The 19,644-nt window shown below is 39.3% G+C and overlaps 1 protein-coding gene across 1 annotated transcript in view; it reads left to right on the top strand.

The window, feature by feature from the left end:
- DNAH11 (dynein axonemal heavy chain 11) overlaps nt 1-19,644 on the top strand; it is a 372,580-nt gene that overhangs the window by 259,012 nt on the left and 93,924 nt on the right. The window contains exons 63-64 of the mRNA XM_050784822.1: nt 7,116-7,254; nt 13,461-13,627. Coding sequence (XP_050640779.1) covers nt 7,116-7,254; nt 13,461-13,627 — 306 coding nt within the window. The remainder of the gene's footprint in view (nt 1-7,115; nt 7,255-13,460; nt 13,628-19,644) is intronic.

Below are 19,644 nucleotides of genomic sequence, written 5' to 3' on the forward strand. Positions count from 1 at the left end.
GTGAGACTCTGTCTCAAAAAAAGAAAAGAATTTGTATTTTGCAGCTGTTCAATGAAATGTTCTATAAATGTCACTTAGACGTATGTGATCTAGTGTTTAGTTTATCATTGATGTTTCTTTGTTGATTTCATGTCTGGATGATCTGTCTATTAATGAGGGTGGGGTGTTGAAGTCCCCTACTATTACTGTATTTCAGTCTATCTCTCCACTTAGATCTGTTCATGTTTACTATATATACTTCTTTCTTTGAACAAGCTTTCTGCATCTTGCTCTTTTCAAACTCCCTCTTGAACTCCAGTGACTGTTAGATGTGCTCTTTTGAGGTCATTCTCTGTAGACATTTGTTTGTTTCATCATTTTTCCTTTTTTCACTTCTGCATATTTTCAAATAGCCTGTCTTTGAAATTACTGATTCTTTCTTCTGCTTTACTCATTCTGCTCTTTAAAGCCTCAAATTCATTTTTTACTTCAGCAAATGTATTTCTTAGTTCCAGGATCTGTTTGATTTTTTAAAAATTATTTCAATCTCTTAAACTTCTGATAAATTTATGAATTGCTTTTTTGTATTATCTTGGAATCGGCTGAGTTTTCTTAAACTACTATTTTGAATTATTGATCTGAGAGCTCCCATATCATCATCCCATTAGAGTTGGTCATTCACTCCTTGCTTTGTTTGGAGAGGTCATGGCTCCCTGTTTGCTGCTGTTTCTTGTGGACATACATCTATGGCTTTACACTGAAGGATTAGTTATTTATGCCAGTCTTTGCTGACTGGCTTATTTTGGTCTTTCTAGAGTATGTTTGCTTACAGGTTATTTGTATTCGCCTGTTGAGTTCCTTAATTCTAGATCACTGCTTGCTTTTCAGCACTATATGGAACATTAAGCCCAGGTTTGCCTTGACTCTTAGAAATGCTCGAAGTACTGACCATCCTAAATTGAGGGTAAGGGGCCCCCCAAAAATACTCTGACTTTGTGGAAAAGCTAGCTAGGGGCTTTGTGCCCAGAAGACCCATGGGAGTGTGCCTCGTACAGTGTGGTGCTGTTGAAAAGCCACTCTGATTTGGCATCGCCTTTGGCTGAGATAAAGAGCAGAGTTTCATGCGTTGCAGTTGCTAGTCTCACCTTCGCTCTTTATCACTAGATGCTTTCAGGGATTTTTGTCTCTATAGACACTTAGAATACTTCCCACGGGTTGAGGTAAAAAGCAGTTTTCCTGCAAGGGAATGTAAGGTGGCTGAGTGGGGAAAATGACTGCCCACCTCAGTCTCACTTTCTCCAGTGTAGAAACCATGAGTCTAGGGGGCATTTTCTATGTGCAGTGCCTGAGTAAATTTGGGTAGGGGCATTGCAGATAGAGACGTTCTTTCTTCTACTGCTCAGAGTGTTTTATTTCTCTGCGGCTCTGGGTAATGTCTCAGCCTCAGATTTGAGTTCTGGGATGTTGCTGGTGATAGTCTTAGCGCTGGATATTTGTTTTGGGTTTTCTGTAGGCAAGAGTGAAGCCAGATTACTTCGACTCTGCCATTTTGGTGATATCCCTCTGTGTTCTCAAATCTTTGCACAACTGTTCTCAGGTAAAGGTTAATATTTTTTACATTTAACATTTAAAAATGTAAAATCCATTCTTTACTCATAGGCCACACAAAACCAGATGGCTGCTAGATTTGGTGTGTGGGTCCTAGTACCTAGTACCTAGTGGGTACTGACCTTTGCTGTGTACTAACACTGAAAGCTATTTGGGATCTGGTACTTTATCATCTGCTAATTCTCGCTGTTCTCCTAGATCAAGCTTGGACTTTAGGGGAACTCCTTGGAGAAAATACTTGATCAGTTTCCCTATTATTCCACACACCCTACACATCAGTTGTACACTTCATCCTAACATGTGAACTTTCATTTCCTTTGTCTTCCACACTGTGAGCTCCTTAAAGTCTTCTAACTTTTTATGCCTAGCAGCTGACACATGAGAGGAACTCAAAAACTATTAGTTAAATTGACAAACAGAACCATATATTATATTTTAACTAAAGGTTTATTCTAGTTGAAGGACTCACTTTCCTTTTAACAGTTAACAAACATTTTGTAACACTGGACTAGGCACTGGAGTCAGGGGGACACAGAAGGCTCAGTCTCTGCTCTGAAAACTCTTACAGATTTGCTAAATGCTGTTTAATTTGCTAAGTGCTGCCAAGGGAGGTTGCACTGGCTGCCACTGGAGTGCAAAGAATGGCGTTGGTCAGTTCTGCAGGTGAGGATGTAGTTGGGTGCTCAGGAAAGGTTTGGAGAAGCAGTTTCCTCTTGAATCAAGTCTTAAAAGATGAATAGGTTTTCACCCAGAAGATAGGGAAAGGGTATTTCAAGAAAGAGGGTCTTGTGTCCTGTGGACAATAAGTACCTCAACATGGCTGAAGAATAGAGTATAAATGTCACTGTGTGGGGTCACTTGTGGTGAAAAGCGAGGCAGGGACATGATCACATAGGAAGTTGCAAGGGGTTGGTTAAGAAGTAAGTGTTTGTCCTATAGGCCAGAATATACTAAGCTCCCTAATATTGAAGACTCTTAATGCCAAAAAAAAGTCCCAGACAGTCATGAATAGTAGTTATATTTTCTTTTAACTATGTTACAGACAATGACTAAGGCAAACGTAGATTCAGTGAGCTCTAGCAGAATAAACTAGCCCCAGTAGGGATCTGTGAGCTGTATATGAGAACTGCCGCTGTCAGACAGGGAGAGCAGTTGAAGAACTGCAGTTGGGGGCAGGAGGGATAAACTGATCACATTTACCTTTTGGAAAGATAACTGTGGGCCAACAAACAAAGGGGAAGAGACTGGAGGCAGAATGAACATGGGTGAGGGAAGCAGAATGAAAACAAAGTCAAGGAGAGAAACTTGGATTACAAACAGTTTATAAACTGGATACAGAATGATGATATCTGAAAGAGCAAGAAAAAGAGATGGTTAGGAAGGTGAATGAGGAGCCAAGAGAGATTGTTGTCATGGGGGCTGAAGGGAACCATCACCTGGAACAAACAGTAAAGAGGGCAGATACCACAGTGCATCTGAGCATAGGCTGTGGGGCCAAACATCACGTGTCACATCTTAGCCCAGTACTTCCCGTCTGTGTGAGCTTGAGTAACTTTTTTGCCTTATTGACTCTAATTTCCTCGCCTATAAAATGAAAAAATCTGAGACTTACCGAAATGATCAAATGTATTAACACATGTAAAATACTTAGAATAGTGCTGGGTGCTTGCTAGAGGATCAGTAACTGTTAGTTGTTATTGTTTGTTTGTTTGTTTGTTTTTCAAATAATGATTAGTAACTTGAGAGAATGAAGCTTGTTTATCAGAGTCATAGGTGGTTTGTATCACATATGTTTCAGTAAAATGGTAGGAAAAAACAAAGAAAAAAAGTGATAGGAATAACAGTCAGATTAAAATAGATGAAGGAGAGAACGGGTGGTGAGAAAAGAAAAACAGCAAGAAAAGAGTTTTCTATAGAGAAAAATTTTTTGAAAACAAGGAGAAAGGTACAAGCAATATTAAGACCCATCAGAAAATATTTTGGAAACCTAATCTTATTTATCTTAGAGTAAAATCATCTTGATGATTATATATTTGCTTTGAACTTTTTCTTTTTTTTCTTTTTGAGATGGAGTTTCGTTCTTGTTGCCCAGGCTGGAGTGCAGTGGCGCATTCTCAGCTCATTACAACCTCCACCTCCCAGGTTCAAACATTTGCCATTAAGTTATGTTTTCATTCAATGAAAAAATGAACCAGAGTGAATTTGTATCCCATTTGAAATAAACTCCAATGATATTTGCAGACCAAGCTAACTTCACATGTGCTTGCTGAATGTGCTATGCCATATTTTACATGTATTAACACACATTTGATTCCATAGCACACCTACCTATGAAGTAGGTATTAGTAGTAGTAGTCCCATTTTACAAATGGGAAAATATAAAGCTCACATAAAGTGAAAAATGAGCCCATACCACCAGGGCCAGTAAGAGGTAGAGGAACTAAAACCAATGCATACATACATACATTCATTCATTCACTCTTATATTCATTCATTCATTCATTTGAGACAGTCTCATTCCATCATCCAGGTTGGAGTGCGGTGGCACGATCTCAGCTCACTACAACCTTGACCCCTAGATTCAAGCAATTCTTGTGCCTCAGCCTCCCGGGTAGCTGGACTGCAGGCATGCACTACCACACCAGGCTAATTCTTTGTATTTTTAGTAGAGATGGAGTCCCACCCTGCTGGCCAAGCTGATCTTGAAGTCCTGACCTCAGGTCACTTCAGCCTCCCAGAAAGTGCTAGGATTATAGGTGTGAGCCACCGTATCTGGCAGAACCAAGACATTTTTAAACTCAAAGCTGGATACTGTTAACTATACAGTATACCATGTGTGATCTGACTGGGAAGCCTGGAAGTATTTGCTCTGTCTCTTCACAACTGGACCTTCTCAAACATCTATTTTATTAAATGCCTTCCATTAAATTGGTCCAGGACTCAGAAGGTTTGGGTTCATAGCCTTGTTTTTTTTTCACTCACTAGCTAGTGAAACTATAGCAAATCACTCAGCTGATTTTTGTCTCAGTTTCCTCTCCTGCAAGTTATATAAGGCATTGTCTGCTTTATTCACCTTCATTCTCCAGCAAGCATAGAGCAGAGCTTTTCAGCGGTTGTATGACATGCAGCACCTCAACAGATTGAACGCAGTAGCAGGTATAAGAATCTGACAGGCTTCTGTTAAATAAGACATTAAAATTAGGTTCACAAAAATCTAAATTCCATTTTTCATTAATTTTGTTTGGGTAATATTGTTATTTTTAATAGAATTATGCTAATATATGGTGAGTTTATTCATATTCTTAAATTAATTTTTAAATTTTTGTCAGTTTTAACTTCTAATACCATAAATATTACTTGATATCATCTGTATGAACCAGTGCCCTGTAGGGGTCTGAATGTAAAAGGGTTTTGAGACCAAAAATTTTAAGAACCATTGCCTTCCACTGTCCTAGGTATTATTCTATGAATCATCAAAATTAATCCTCAAAAAATCACCCCTTTGAGCTAGGTAACGTTATTAATTCTATTTTTAAGATACTGAAGTTGAAGCATAGAGAAGGTAAATAAATAGCCCCAACTTGATACTGCTTAGCTGGTAGCAGCATTCAAATATCAACCCACGGAGTCTGATACTAGAGCTTTCATGTGCTTCTGTGTTTGATAAACTGTAAGTACCCTTAATAACCCAAAATAGACCTGTAATATTTTTATTTCCATCTTCTTTTTTTTTTTTTTTTTTGAGATGGGATCTTGTTCTTGTTTCCCAGGCTGCAGTGCAATGGCTCAATCTCGGCTCACTGCAACCTCTGCCTCCCAGGCTCAAGCGATTCTCCTGCCTCAGCCTCCAGAGTAGCTGGGATTACAGGTGCCCGCCACCACGCCCGGCTAATTTTTGTATTTTTAGTAGAGATGGGGTTTCACCATGTTGGCCAGGCTGGTCTCGAACTTCTGACTTCGTGATCTGCCCGCCTCAGCCTCCCAAAGTGCTGGGATTACAGGCATGAGCCACCACACCCTGCCATATTTCAAACTTATTTCTAACTAGTGATGTATAATATCTCCATCAATTCTCATAAATTTGATGCTATTTTACATATTAATCTTAAATTTGATGTATATACATATTTATGTATATATATATACTGCTTTAGCAATATAAAGTAATGGTGAAATAACTGGGTCATCGACAAATATAGTCTCTAAATTATTAATAGGTTATATTCTGCAAGTTTTCTTGTTAAAGTTTCTAGGAACTTTGCATGCACCTACAAAAGCAATGTTATAAATCTTATTAGGTTTGTTGGAACTTAATATGCTAGCAAGATACCATAGTGAGGAGTCTCACAAGCATTTGACATCTCAAGTCAAGACTTCCTGGCTATAAGTGATATGAACTCATTCAAAACACCTTAGCCAAAAAGGACACAAAGACAAACTCCTGGACAAAAGGTGACCAGGGGCCCCAAGAGATCTAGGAAACAAGAAGCTGCCATGAACTTCTCTTGGAGTCTCTAGGGCTGTGTGACTTTTCATCTTGCTTCTCTTTGTACGTCCCTTTCATCCTTTTCTCTTTCTCCACAATGGTTTTCTCTATTTTTTTCTGTGCCCTGGTGGAAGGTGTTCCCTCTTTAAATGAAGCCCTCTGATTCACACATCCTCCAAGGTCTTTCGATGCTAAAGACAATGGATTATCTCTGAGTTTCAATTCCTACCTCCAGAAGAGAAAAATGTGGGCCAGGCACAGTGGCTCACGCCTGTAATCCCAGCACTTTGGGAGGCCCAGGTGGGTGGATCACTTGAGGCCAGGAATTCAAGACCAGCCTGGCCAACATGGCAAAACCTCATCTCCACTAAATCTACAAAAATTAGCTGGGCGTGGTGGTGCACACCTGTAATCCCAGCTACTCAGGAGGCTGAGGCACAGGAATCACTTGAACCTGGGGGGCAGAGGTTGCAGTGAGCTGAGATTGCACCACTGCACTCAGCCTGGGCAACAGAGCAATACTCATCCCAAAAAAAAAGAAGAAAAAGAAAAATCTGATTGGCCTAGCCAGGTCTAAAGGGCTTAGTAATTAACACCCCTCTTCACTGCCTGAATTATGAACCCAAAGAGAAAAGAATCAGTAGGTGGAGAAACAAAACAAGTCACTCTTGTCTTTAATAAAGCTGGTATTGGAGGATGAGGCTTAGGTGCAAGAAGAGCAGAGGGGAATGATAGTGCACCTACAGCACATTTGCATCTTCAGGGCGCATCCATTCACCCCAGTGGCTCCTTGCATTCTGCCCAGTGGAGATGAAAGGGAAGAAGACCACATCGTAAGCTGTTAGTTTATAGTGGCACTGATGTGTTTATTTCATTATATCCTTCTTTTCCTTCTTCCCTAAAATACGTATGGTAAAGGGACAAAGGTTAATGGGGGGAAGAGGTTTGTCTATTTACCTTACAGTAACAGATGTTTTAAGATGATTGTAATCTCTCTGTTTTAACTAAAAATGACTGAAAAGTTAATTCAATTCTGATTCAGGATCTGGATCGAAATCTGAGCAGACTCACAGCATCATTTGAAAAAGCAACAACTGAGAAAGTCCGGTGTCAAGAAGAGGTGAACCAAACCAACAAAACCATCAAATTAGCTAACAGACTTGTCAAGGAACTTGAGGCAAGTTAAACCTTTTCTTCCAAACATTCTAACTAAAATATTCAGATCTGCTCGTGGGAATTTTATTATTTGCCACCAATAATAACTAAATAGACATGGAATTAACAACAAAGGATAATATTTAAAAATCACTCGTACTGTGGCTCTAACTCACCAGAAGGAAGAAATGATCAAGTACATATCTTTTAATATATAGTCCTGAACTCAGTGTGCCATCAGTCTGATCTCCAATGAAAACAGGGAGGACATATACTTTATCAGAAGTTAGTGGTCTTGTATCCACTTTAAGACAATGGAGTACATCAGCTGTGGGTGGGTTATGTATTTATTTTTTCTACTTTCCCCCTTCCTTTCTTACCACATTGTGAAAAAAATCCTTTAAAAACAAAAAGAAAGCATGGTTTTCTTGAAATAGGTTATAAAACTCAGGATGGCTGCTAGATAATTGTGAAATTGAACTGTTTGTTGTCTGATCCTTTTAATATACATTTGCCATTGAATTCTACCAGCAAATGATTTCTTTCAAGTTAAACCTGGTTGGCTTATGGTTTTGTTGTTACATCTTTTTATAGGTGACTGATGTGCTAATGTTAATAGTTATTCCATTAGGTAAAGGTTTTTTATAATTCTTATTAACATCCTCTTGCTTGAACGTGAGTGGTAGAGGAACATATGTTCTGTGACATCAGTGTTCACAGATTTTGTTTGCTCTACAATGTGGCATTCAACAGTTTTGGGGAAATCACCAAACATCTTCAACTTTGTTTTCTTGTGTCTAAAACAGGGATGTGGATAATGTTTCCCTTACAAGGTTGTGATGATGCTCAAAAGACATAATGTATGTTCAAGTATTTCCTAACAAAAGTCAAAGAGATAAATAACCAAATTTTAAAATAAGAAAAGGATTTGAATAGACATTTCGCCATACAAGATACGCAGACAGCACATGAAAAGATGCTCAACTCCATTAGTCATTAGGGAAATGCAAATTAAAACCACAAGATACTACTTCATAACCACCAGGATGACTGTAATAAAAAATATGGACAGTAATGGTATTGGCAAATGATATGGAGAAATGCTGGTTGGAATGTAAAATGGTTCCGCCTCTTTGGAAAACAGTTCTGCAGTTCTTCAAAACATTAAACATGAAGTTAGCATGTGATGCAATCATCTACTCATAGGTATATACCCCAAATAAATGAAAATAAACGTCCATTAAAAAGCTCATATGCAAATGTTCATGGCAGTATTATTCATAATAGCTAAAAATAGAAACAACCCAAATGTCCATTAATTGATAAATGGACAAATAAAATGTATATCCATATAATGTAATAGTATGCATCTATAAAAATGAATACTGAGTTATGCTACAATGTATGAGTCTTGAAAATATCATGCTAAAAGAAAGAAACCAGACACAAAAGGTCACATATCACATGATATGTGGTATCATATATCATACAGAGGCACATTCTGCCTGTGTACGAAATGTCCAGAGCAGGCTAATTTATAGACACAAAATAGACTAATGGTTGCAGAGGCTGGACAAGGGTGTGGGGTTTGGGGAGTGACTACTACTGGATACACGGTTTGTCTTTGGGGTGAGGGAAATGTACTAAAATGAGCAACAGGAGATAATTGTGCAAGTTTATATAGATAGTAAAAACCACTCTACTGTGTATTTTAAAGGGTGAGTTTCATGGTATGTGAATTATATCTCAATAAAGTAGTTACTTTTTAAAGTATAAAGTCTATAACTGCACTATTAGAAAGTACATAAAATATATAACTAAAAAGTAGTAACAGTGTATAATTTAAAAGTATATAACTGTATTATTAGAAATGCCTTTAGCTGACAAGTGTGTAACTGCACTAAAATATGTAACTGCACTATTAGAACTGCATTTGGCTGGAGGTGATATCTAACTTTTACAGTGGCTCAAACAAATGGGAGCTTATTTTTCACATATTACAGAAAATGCTAAGGCTAGACCATTATCAGTGTTGATCTAGATGATTAGTGACCAGCCACCTAGGCTCTTTGTTGCCCTCTGCCTCTCCACACTTAGCAAGTGGTCATTCACCCTCATGCGTTTTGCCTCATGGTCTCAAGACCGTTGCTACACCTTCAGATTCAGAGAGACAATAGAGAAAGGGAACAATCTATATCAGCTGGGGTTTTCTCCTTTTATGAGAAAATCTTATGTTTTTCTGGAAATGTCTCTGACAGACCCCCACTTAAGTTTCTTTTGTCAGAACTAGATAAACTCCTAACTCCACCCCACACCTCCTGCCCAAAAAAAAAAAAAAAGTCTGGAAAAGGGGGAATGGGGCTATCATCATTTGCTTAGCAAGTCACCATTCATCTCATGGAACTGGGCGCCATTACCATCCTATTCAGATTCAGGGTTCTCTTAGCAAGAAAGGGGGAAACATGTTTTAGGATAGCTAGGTGATAGCCTCATTTCTTGTAGTAGATTTTTTTTTTTTTTTTTTTGAGAAGGAGTCTTGCTCTGTCACCCAGGCTGGAGTGTAGTGGCGTGATCTCGGCTCACCCCACCTCCTAGGTTCATGCCATTCTCCTGCCTCAGCCTCCCGAGTAGCTGGGACTACAGGCACCCGCCACCACGCCCAGCTAATTTTTTTGTATTTTTAGTAGAGCGGGGTTTCACCGTGTTAGCCAGGATGGTCTCGATCTCCTGACCTCATGATCTACCCACCTCAGCCTCCCAAAGTGCTAGGATTACAGGTGTGAGCCACCACACCCAGCCTATAGTAGATTTTTAAAACCCTAAATTATTACCACAAATTTAATTCACCACAAGTTGAAATACACTATCTCTCTGAAATGCATAGTTCATTATGCAGAAACTCATAATTCACCCTGCAAATCCCCTCTCCATTCCATCTCAGTAACTGCAATTCTGTTCTTCCAGTTTTTCTGGCCCAAAGCTTTTGAATCACCCATGACTCTTTCTGACATCCAGTCCATCAGCATATTCTGTTGACTGTGCTTTTCAGGTTCATTCCAAATCCCAGCACTTGGCATTCTCTTCACCTCACCATGCTGGTCCAGGCTGCTGGCATCTCTCCCCAGGATGCCTCCGCAGGCCCCACCATTACCTCCTAAAGCTTATTTCCCTCATTGCAGCCAGGTGATATTTTACAAACTTAAGTACATTCCCATCACCCCTTCACTCAGAAGTCCCCGATAACTAATTAATCACTCAAAGTCCAGTCTAAAGGCTTTACTGACCTACTAGGCCCTACATGATGATCTGTCTCCTGGATACCCCCCTGTCCTCACCTCTGCCACTTCCCTCTTGCCCTGTCTTCACTGGCCTTCTGTCTCTCCCTCATACTTCCAGGCACTCTCCTTCTTTGTGCCTTAGCCTTTCCCAGGCAATCACATCACTGGCTCTTCACTTTGTCAGGCTCTGCTGAAAGTTCTCATTATCAATTGGTTTTCTCTGACATCCCCACATAAAAGAGCCTTCATCCAACACACATGAGTCCCCCCCACTCATTCACACACGCACATACAAGCACACATATGCATCTCTATTTTCTCCACTTGCTCTGTTACCGTTTTTTGATAGCATTTATTGCATGAACATAGTTGTACATGTATGCATACACACAAATACTTTTTTTGGTCTTTTTTTTCCCCAATTGAAATATGAGCTTCTCAAGAACAGGAAACTTCACCTTTTTTGTGCACTGCTTGATCCCAAGCATATAGAATAGTCCCGGTGTGTCATCGGCATCACTAGATATTTACTGAATGAATACATTAATAAATGGGTGAGTTTTGGGAGCCTCCTGTATTAAAATTCTGGAGCCTTTTGAAGACTTGCTTTTCTTAGGTGAGTTGAGAAATTTCACCAGAAGCAGTTTGAAGAGTTCACCATTTCTGAGGTACCTGAGAAAAAGTGTCATATAATTAGACTGTTTTCCTGGACTAGTTACAGAATGTCTGAAAGTTTTATCAAGGGGAAAGCAGGTCCTACCACGTGTCTCTAACATATAGCAATATTTCCAAAGGCTTTGCTTACTCATGATGATTTAGACAAGGAAAGGAAAAGAAGATTGTAGTATGTGAACTAAGAAAAAATATATATTTTTAAAGGATTCATTGAAGATGTCAGATCTTTTTCTTTTAGGATAAATTCTTTCTGACTAGAACAGCAGACAGTTAACTTCTGAAAAACATCAAGACTGATGATTTTGTCTATATAGCATTGACCTGGAAGCTCAGCCATTCAGACTAATAAATCAGGCAATTTATATTTAATCATTAACTAACTCCTGAGTTGAGCAGCTGTTCAAAATTAGAAATGGGTCACCCCAGCCAGGATGACATTACAGGCAATCTATAATGCATTAGAATAAAATTATAGTGATTTTTAACTGTCTAGAAATTTATTACAGGACATGTTCCAACTCTTAAACCCTTGTTAGCCAATGTCAGTAATGATTTATGTTGCATGGATACTATAGCAAAATTATTGACGATTTCGATAGCCAATAAGTCTATGTTTAGCAAATCTTCAAATTTCAAAGCTGTTTTGGAGAATGAGGTGGGTACATTTTATTGTTTATCCTTTACAAACCAAAAACAACAAAGATAGAGGGTAGGTGAATGAGAGATTCCTCCTGAAAATTAATGGATATGTTGTCTGTGGCTGAGGAAGGAAAGTAATAAATTCTGTAGAGGGCTAGAGAGCTGAAGTTCCTTAGTGTTTAATTATATAGTTAACTTGCGGTGATCTTTATCAAGCAAAGCAAGGAGATGATCTTGAAACCACTTTGATAACCATTTTCACATGCTAATTTCATGACCTCCGACCTCAGTGTTGTAGATACTAAGATGGCTTGCAGGGAACTGGCATTCCAATCCATTATGACATCATTTTTGTTTTCTGTGGTCAATCTACTTTCATGGGGAAAGCAAAATTTCATAGGGTGCCTCTTTGCTTGTACTAACAAATTGCTGATTTCTTTTCAGGTTCCATTAATTTGCATGTTCTTAAAATGTTGTATTTTTAGCATACATTGAAACAAAATAAATTAGTAAACTACCCTGCAGTTCAGTCAATCTATACATATTTATTGCAGTTTTATTCAAATCCAATATTAAGGGCTTCAGATATTTAACCTGTAAATCAGATTTTAAATGGCCATCCAACTAGATATAAGGACTTCAACAGCGTTCTTGGAAAGTATTGTGAAGTCCTGATTTCCACCTTTTTACATAGATCATAGCTTCCTCCACTGATTTAATGATTATATTAGAAAACTAACCTGATTTTAGTAACTACTAATGCTACTCTTTCATTAGTAGAATCCAGAATAGATGGCTATTTCGGCTTTATGTTTTAACTAATTAAGAAGAGTTGTGTTTGTCATTTCCCTTTGTCTGTAATCAGACCATTGCCAGCATGTTAAAAATAGGTAAGTAAATAAAAAGTTTGACTAGGGCAGTGTAGTGGGAAGAATGGAGAGCAGCTAGGCTGACATTAAAAATCCTGATATCAGGCCAGGTGTGGTGGCTCACGCCTGTAATCCCAGCACTTTGGGAGGCCAAGGCAGGTGGATTGCTTGAGCTCATGAGTGTGAGACCAGCCTGGGCAACATGGCGAAGCCCCATCTCTACAAAAAAATACAAAAATTTGCCAGGCATGGTGGGACATGCCTGTAGTCCCAGCTACTTGAGAGGCTGAAGTGAGAAGATGGCTTGAGCCCAGGAGGTAGAAGTTGCCATGAGCTGAGATGGTGCTATGGCATTCCATCATGGGCGATAGAACCAGACCTTGTCAAATAAATAAGTAATCCTAACATCACTCATTCTTGGCCACAGCTCTTGGTCATCCTCCACTCCCAGAGGGACAGGGGAGAGACTGTCAGCCTTTCAAGAAGGACCTCAATCATAATGGAAGAGTTGGGATGTCCAGTGAGAAGAGATGTTAAAGAACTAATGTCACTTTGTGATAAACTCCACTGAGGAGAGTATGAGAACTCCATCATAATGATGGGTTTCAAACACATGAAAGATTATAATAGTCACACCAAACCATTACACTCTGTTCCTTCTAGTGACTGTGTGGAAGGACATAAACTGTGCCATGAGGTAATTGCATTAAGCATTTGTGGAGTTGACGTTCACCCTGCAATTACAGCTGAGTAATTTCATCTTTCAGTCAGAGAAGATTCGCTGGGGTCAATCCATTAAGTCCTTTGAAGCTCAAGAGAAGACACTCTGTGGAGATGTTCTTCTCACGGCAGCATTTGTGTCTTATGTCGGACCCTTTACAAAGCAGTATCGCCAGGAGCTGGTGCACTGCGAGTGGGTTCCCTTTCTTCAACAGAAGGTAAGTTCAATTCCTTACCTTGCCAACAGGTAGAAAGATCATATGGCGATTTGCGTAGTAAAACCCACGTATATGCCAGACACTTTTGGACCTCTGTAATGAAAACTGACCAGAAACTCCACGGTGAAGGTGTGTCTTATGTGCTGCAGTTTTTCTTATTTTTACAAAATTCATATTTCATTATTTTAAAAATGTTTTCATTGATATATTATACTCATATGTCTTTCGGGGTAATGTGATAGTTTGATACCTGTATACAATGTGTAATGGTCAAGTCAGGGTAAGTAAGATATCTATCACCTTAAACATTTATTTTTTTCTCTGTGTTAGGAACACTATAATTCTTCCTTTCTAGCTATTTGAAATATACAATAAATTATGAACTACAATTTCCCTACTGTGCTGTTGAATACTGGCACTTACTTCTTCTATCTAACTGTATTTTTGTACCTGGTAACCAACTTCTCTGCATCCCCTCTCCCCCATTTCCCTCCCTCTAGTTCTCTGGTAACCATCATTCTACTCTCTACCTCCATAAGATCCACTTTTTTAGCTCCCACATGTGAGTAAGAACACACGATATTTATCTTTTTGTGCCTGGCTCATTTCACTTACATAAAGTCCTCCAGTTCCATTCATGTGGCTGAAAATGACAGGATTTCATTGTTTTTATGGCTGAATAGTATTCCATTATGCATGTGTGTCACATTTTCTTTATCTGCCCATCTGTTGATGGACAGTTAAGTTGATTCCATGTCTTGGCTCTTGTGAATAGTGATGCAGTAAACATAGGAGTGCAGATATCTCTTTGACATACTGATTTCCTTTCTTTGAGTATATGCTCAGCAACTGGATTGCTGGATCGTATGGTAGTTATTTTTTTTAGGAACCTGCATACTGTTTTCTGTAGTGCTATACTAATTTAAATTTCCATCAGCAGTACAAAAGCTTTCCCTTTTCTCTACATCCCCACCAGCATTTAATATTTTCTGTGTTTTTAATAATAGCCATTCTAACTGAGGTGAAATGATATCTCATTGTGGTTTGGATTTACATTTCCCTGATGACTCGGTGATGTTGAGCATTTTTCATGTTACCTATTGGCCATTTGTACATCTTCTGAGAGAAATATCTATTCAAGTCCTTTGACCATTTTACAATCAAGTTTTTTGCTTTTTTGCTATTGAGTTGTTTGAGTTCCTTATGTATTCTGGTTATTGGTGCCTTGTTAGGTGACTAGTTTGCAAGTATTTTCTTCTATTCTCTAGATTATCTTTTCACTCTGTTGGTTGTTTCCTTTGCTAGGCAGAAGCCTTTTAGCTTGATACGATCCCATTTTTGCATTTGTTTGAGGTCTTACCCAAAAAATATTTGCCCAGATGTCCTGAAGCATTTTCCCAATTTTTCCTACAGAAGTTTTATAGTTTCAGGTCTTACATTTCAGTCTTTAATCCATTTTGATTTGATTTTCTGTTTTTGTTTTGCTTTTTGTTTGTTTCATTTTGTTTTTTTGAGATGGAGTTTCCCTCTTGTTGCCCAGGCTGGAGTGCAATGGTGCGGTCTCGGCCCACTGCAACCTCCGCCCCCGAGGTTCAAGCGATTCTACTGCCTTAGCCTCCCAAGTAGCTGGGATTACAGGCACCTGCCACCACACCCGGCTAATTTTTTTTTATTTTTAGTAGAGATGGGGTTTTGCCATTTGCCCAGGCTGGTCTCAAACTCCTGACCTCAGGTGATCCACCAGCCTCAGCCTCCCAAAATGCTGGAATTACAGGTGTGAGCCACTACACCTGGCCTGATTTGATTTTTGCTTATGATGAAAGATGGAAATAGTTTTTCTTATTTTAGTGATGGTTTCAACAAGAACATAAAAATTAATTATGTAAACTACAGAATTATAGTTGGAAAAGTGCTTTAAACAGAAGTGATAACTAAAATCAAACTCAGATCATCATGTTATTGAATAGCATGAAACTTTTGTTTTCTTACTAATATTATGGGTTATTTGTTAGAGATTTTAAAAGGCTACTTTCAGACTTAAAGTGTAGCATTTTGTATGTAAGTATAGAGTAGCTTACCCTAAATTTGAAAATTCAAACCCATAAGTCAAGTGAAATAATAGATTTGCACAATGTAAAATCATCTAGTTTAAGATACTCCTTGTACAAATGAGAAAACTGAGACAGACAAATGACTCCACTTCAGTCATAGAGAATAGAAAATCAGACCTCCTGATTTCCAGGACTCTATTTTCTGTATAACACTGTCATCTCAATTGATTAAAACAGATTCTTAGTTTATATATCTAGCCCTTTCTGGAGTATGGAGACAAAGATGGACATGGGTACAGATATTAATAGAAAATTGAAGCAGTCATACCTGCTAGTCTCTGTTACTTCAGGGAAGTAGGAAAATGCAATGCAAGCTGGCCAAACCAAAGAAAATTGAAATTAGAAGAACAGCTTTGAGGAGAGTGGTAAAAATATCAAAAATACCTGTGAAGGGCAACAGGGGAGTAGATGGTAAGAGTCGCCACACAGCTTTAAGAAACCCAAGAGTATTTGGACAAGATGAGTTTATAGTCACAGTAATAAAGCTTTCATCAGCAATATTCAAAGTATAGGAGTAAAAAGAGGGGAAAGAGAATGCCAAATCCAGCCAGGTTTATAGGCAGGTAAGCCAGAAAGAAAGGAGGTGAGGAAAGTCTTGCAGTGACTAGCAGAACAGTTAAGGAATGGGAGGAGCACTTTCGGCTGAAAAGAGATGGGAGGTTAGCCAGAAGTTAATGTTAAAATATGGTAAAGTTTCCCAAAACCTTAAACACGGAATTGCCACGTGATCCAGAAATTCTACTTGTCGGTATATACCCCAAAGAAGTAAAAATAGGAATTCAAACAGATGTTTGCATGCCATTGTTTATAGCAGCACTATTCACAATAGCCAAAAGGTGGAAGTGATTCATGTGTCCATGGACAGAATGGATTTTATCTTATGTTTATAAGGTATAAACATACAATAGAATGTTATTCAGCCTCAAAAATGAAGGAAATTCTGGTACATGCTACAACACGGATGAACCTTGTCAATATTAAGCTAACTGAAATTAGCCAGTCACAGCTGGGCCTGGTGTCTAATGCCTGTAATCCCAGCACTTCGAGTGGCCATGGCGGGTGGATCACTTGAGATAAGGAGTTCAAGACCAGTCTGGCCAACAGAGTGAAACCTTGTCTCTACTAAAAATTAGCCAGGCATGGTGGTGTAATCCAAGCTACTCAAGAGGCTGAGGCAGGAGAATTGCTTAAACCCAGGAGGTGGAAGTTGCAGTGAGCCAAGATCGCACCACTGTACTCCAGCCTGGGCGACAGAGTGAGACGCCATCCCCCCCAAAAAAAAAAAAATTAAAATAAGCCGGTCACAAAAGGACAAATACTTCCACTTTACGAGGGACCTAGAGCATTCACATTCATAGAGACAGAAAGTGGAATGGTGGTTACCAGGGGCTGGGAGAGGGAGGAGTGGGAAGTTACTGTTTAATAGGTATGTTTCAGTTTGGGAAGATGAAAAAGTTCTGGAGATAGATAATGATGATGGTTGTACAACAATGTGAATGTACTTAATGCCACTTGAACTGTACACTTGGAATGGTTAAAATGACAAATTTTATGTTAACTATATTTTGCCAAAGTAAAACAGTAAATAGGGTAAAGGCCTGGTGTGTTCATAGTATTTGTTAGAATAAGTGTTATGTTTAAAGATGTGAAAGAGATGTAGACAGTCATAAAGAGTTGGGTACAGGAATTTTAGCTTTCAATGATGAAATAATTTCAGATTGTTACAAAGTCTGGGACAACATTTCCCATCAAAAAAGGAGGCACTCTAATACCACTCCAAAGACATCACCATCATGGGAGGAAGGGGTGTGCATATCGGAAGCCAGGGATGGGGGTGTTGTATAATCTTCCCAGGTGATTCTGATATCATCCGCTTCCTCCCCCAATTCCCCCAGCATGCTGGAGTAGAAAGGAAATACAGTGCTTTAACATGAAAGATGTCAAGGCCAGAGAGGGGATTCGTCATCTACATGGGCACTGAGGTTGTCAAGGATTGAAAGCAGAACTTGGAAAGGTGAGAAGGACCAATAGCTATATCATTCAAAAGATGAGGAAATAGATCGGAGATTGTATATCTGGAGTCCACGGGTCTTAAAGGTGGCATTTTGACTTAAAGATGGAAGAATCATGATTTGGGTTGACTTACAGGGAAGAAAGAGGAATGGCAACTCTTTCCCACACCCACTTTTCAGTAATGGGATTATTAAGAAAATGAACTGTCTGCTGGGTATGGTGGCTCACGTCTCCCAGTGCTTTGGGAGGCCAAGGCAAGAGGATCCCTTGAGGCCAGGAGTTTGAGACCAGTCTGGGCTACACAGTGAGACCCTATCTATAAAAAAAAAATTTTTTTTAACCCAGCCAGTTGTGGTGGCAAAGAGGCTGAGGAGGGAGGATCACTTGAGTTCAGGAGTTAGAGGTTACAGCGAGCTTTGATGGCACCACTGAACTCCAGGCTGGGTGACAGAGTGAGACCTTATTTCAGAAAGAAAGAAAAAGAGAGAGAGAGAGAGGTAGGAAGGGAGGAAAATGAACTCTTGCCACTTGCGAAGGCCCTCAAGTGAAATGAGACTCTAGAACAATGACTCTTGTACCCCACCCCAGCCTCTCATTAAAATCATGTGAGAGAGAACTTTTGAAATGTATTGATGCCCATTGATGCTGAATCACTTGGGGGAAGGGCTATGCCTGTTGGCAGCTTTTTAAAGCTCTCCCATAAGTACTATATCCAGCCTGGGGTTGACAGCCATTGCCCTTGGGGGAGAGCCTGGTTTTGGTTAAGACAAGCAGGTAGAGAAGATAAGGCAATTTGGTCCAAACAGGACTAAGGTACTAAAGGGCATGGGGGAAGGGTTGTCAGAAAGTACAACCACTGGGGCATGAGTTTGAGGGATGGGACAGGGAGAAAACAGTAACACAGAGGGTAGTGGCTGAAAAGGACAGGGGCTGTGGGCATACACAGCCTTGAGGGTCCAAATTACACTGTTTTCCAAAGTTGTTTCCGTCCAAAATCACTGTTTGCTGGGCAGATGGACAGAATCATAGGCAAGTTCAAGGCAGCCTTTGCACTCCACTCATTGCTTTGACCCAGCAGTTTACAGACAGAGCAAATATGTGGAGTTATTTGTGCCAATAATTAGTTATTAGTTATTAATTAGTTATTACAAGCACTAATTCTAAGCCTCTGTGTCCTATGCAATAAAATAGAGATTTACCTTGAAGAACTCTTGTAAGGGTTAAATGAAAAAATGGCAAGAATGAATCTATATGAATAAATTTTGTGAACAGGTAAAGCCTTACGTACACATGAGTTGTTATATTACTGTAACATTAGGAGAAACTTGGAGTATTACCTCCACAGGAAATTACCCTTTTATCTTAGGAATATGCCAGTTGGTCAGTTTCTAGAGGCCAGACGGGCATTTGGTGTTATGACTAATTTCACTTTGGCTCATGGCATGTGCTTCCAGCCTTGTCTTTTCTCTCTAGCAAATGGTTATTTTCCAAAGAGTGAGCCTTCTTTTTTCTTTCAGCTCCACCTCATAGTAACATCCTGACTCACAACATGTTGACCCTACTTAATAGAGCAATTAGATGGAGCCTCACAACAGGCTAACTCTAGAAGCAGACTTTGAACTAAAGGGTTCCCTCTTTACACTTGGTTTCCAAACCCATTTTCCTTGCTGCAGACTCCAAGAAATTCTGACAAGACAAGTTAATTATGATAAAAAGGTATACTCTAATATGTCACTTAATGAAGGGGATATGTTCTGAGAAATGCCTTTTGTTGTACTTGCATAGACCTAGATGAGACAGCCTACTACACACCTAGGCTACATGGCATAGCCTATTGCTCCTAGGCTGCAAACCTGCACAGCATGTTATTTTATTGAATGCGGTAGGCAGTTG

This window comes from Macaca thibetana, chromosome 3 (genome assembly GCF_024542745.1).
Source record: "Macaca thibetana thibetana isolate TM-01 chromosome 3, ASM2454274v1, whole genome shotgun sequence".
Classification (NCBI taxonomy): Eukaryota; Metazoa; Chordata; class Mammalia; order Primates; family Cercopithecidae; genus Macaca; species Macaca thibetana.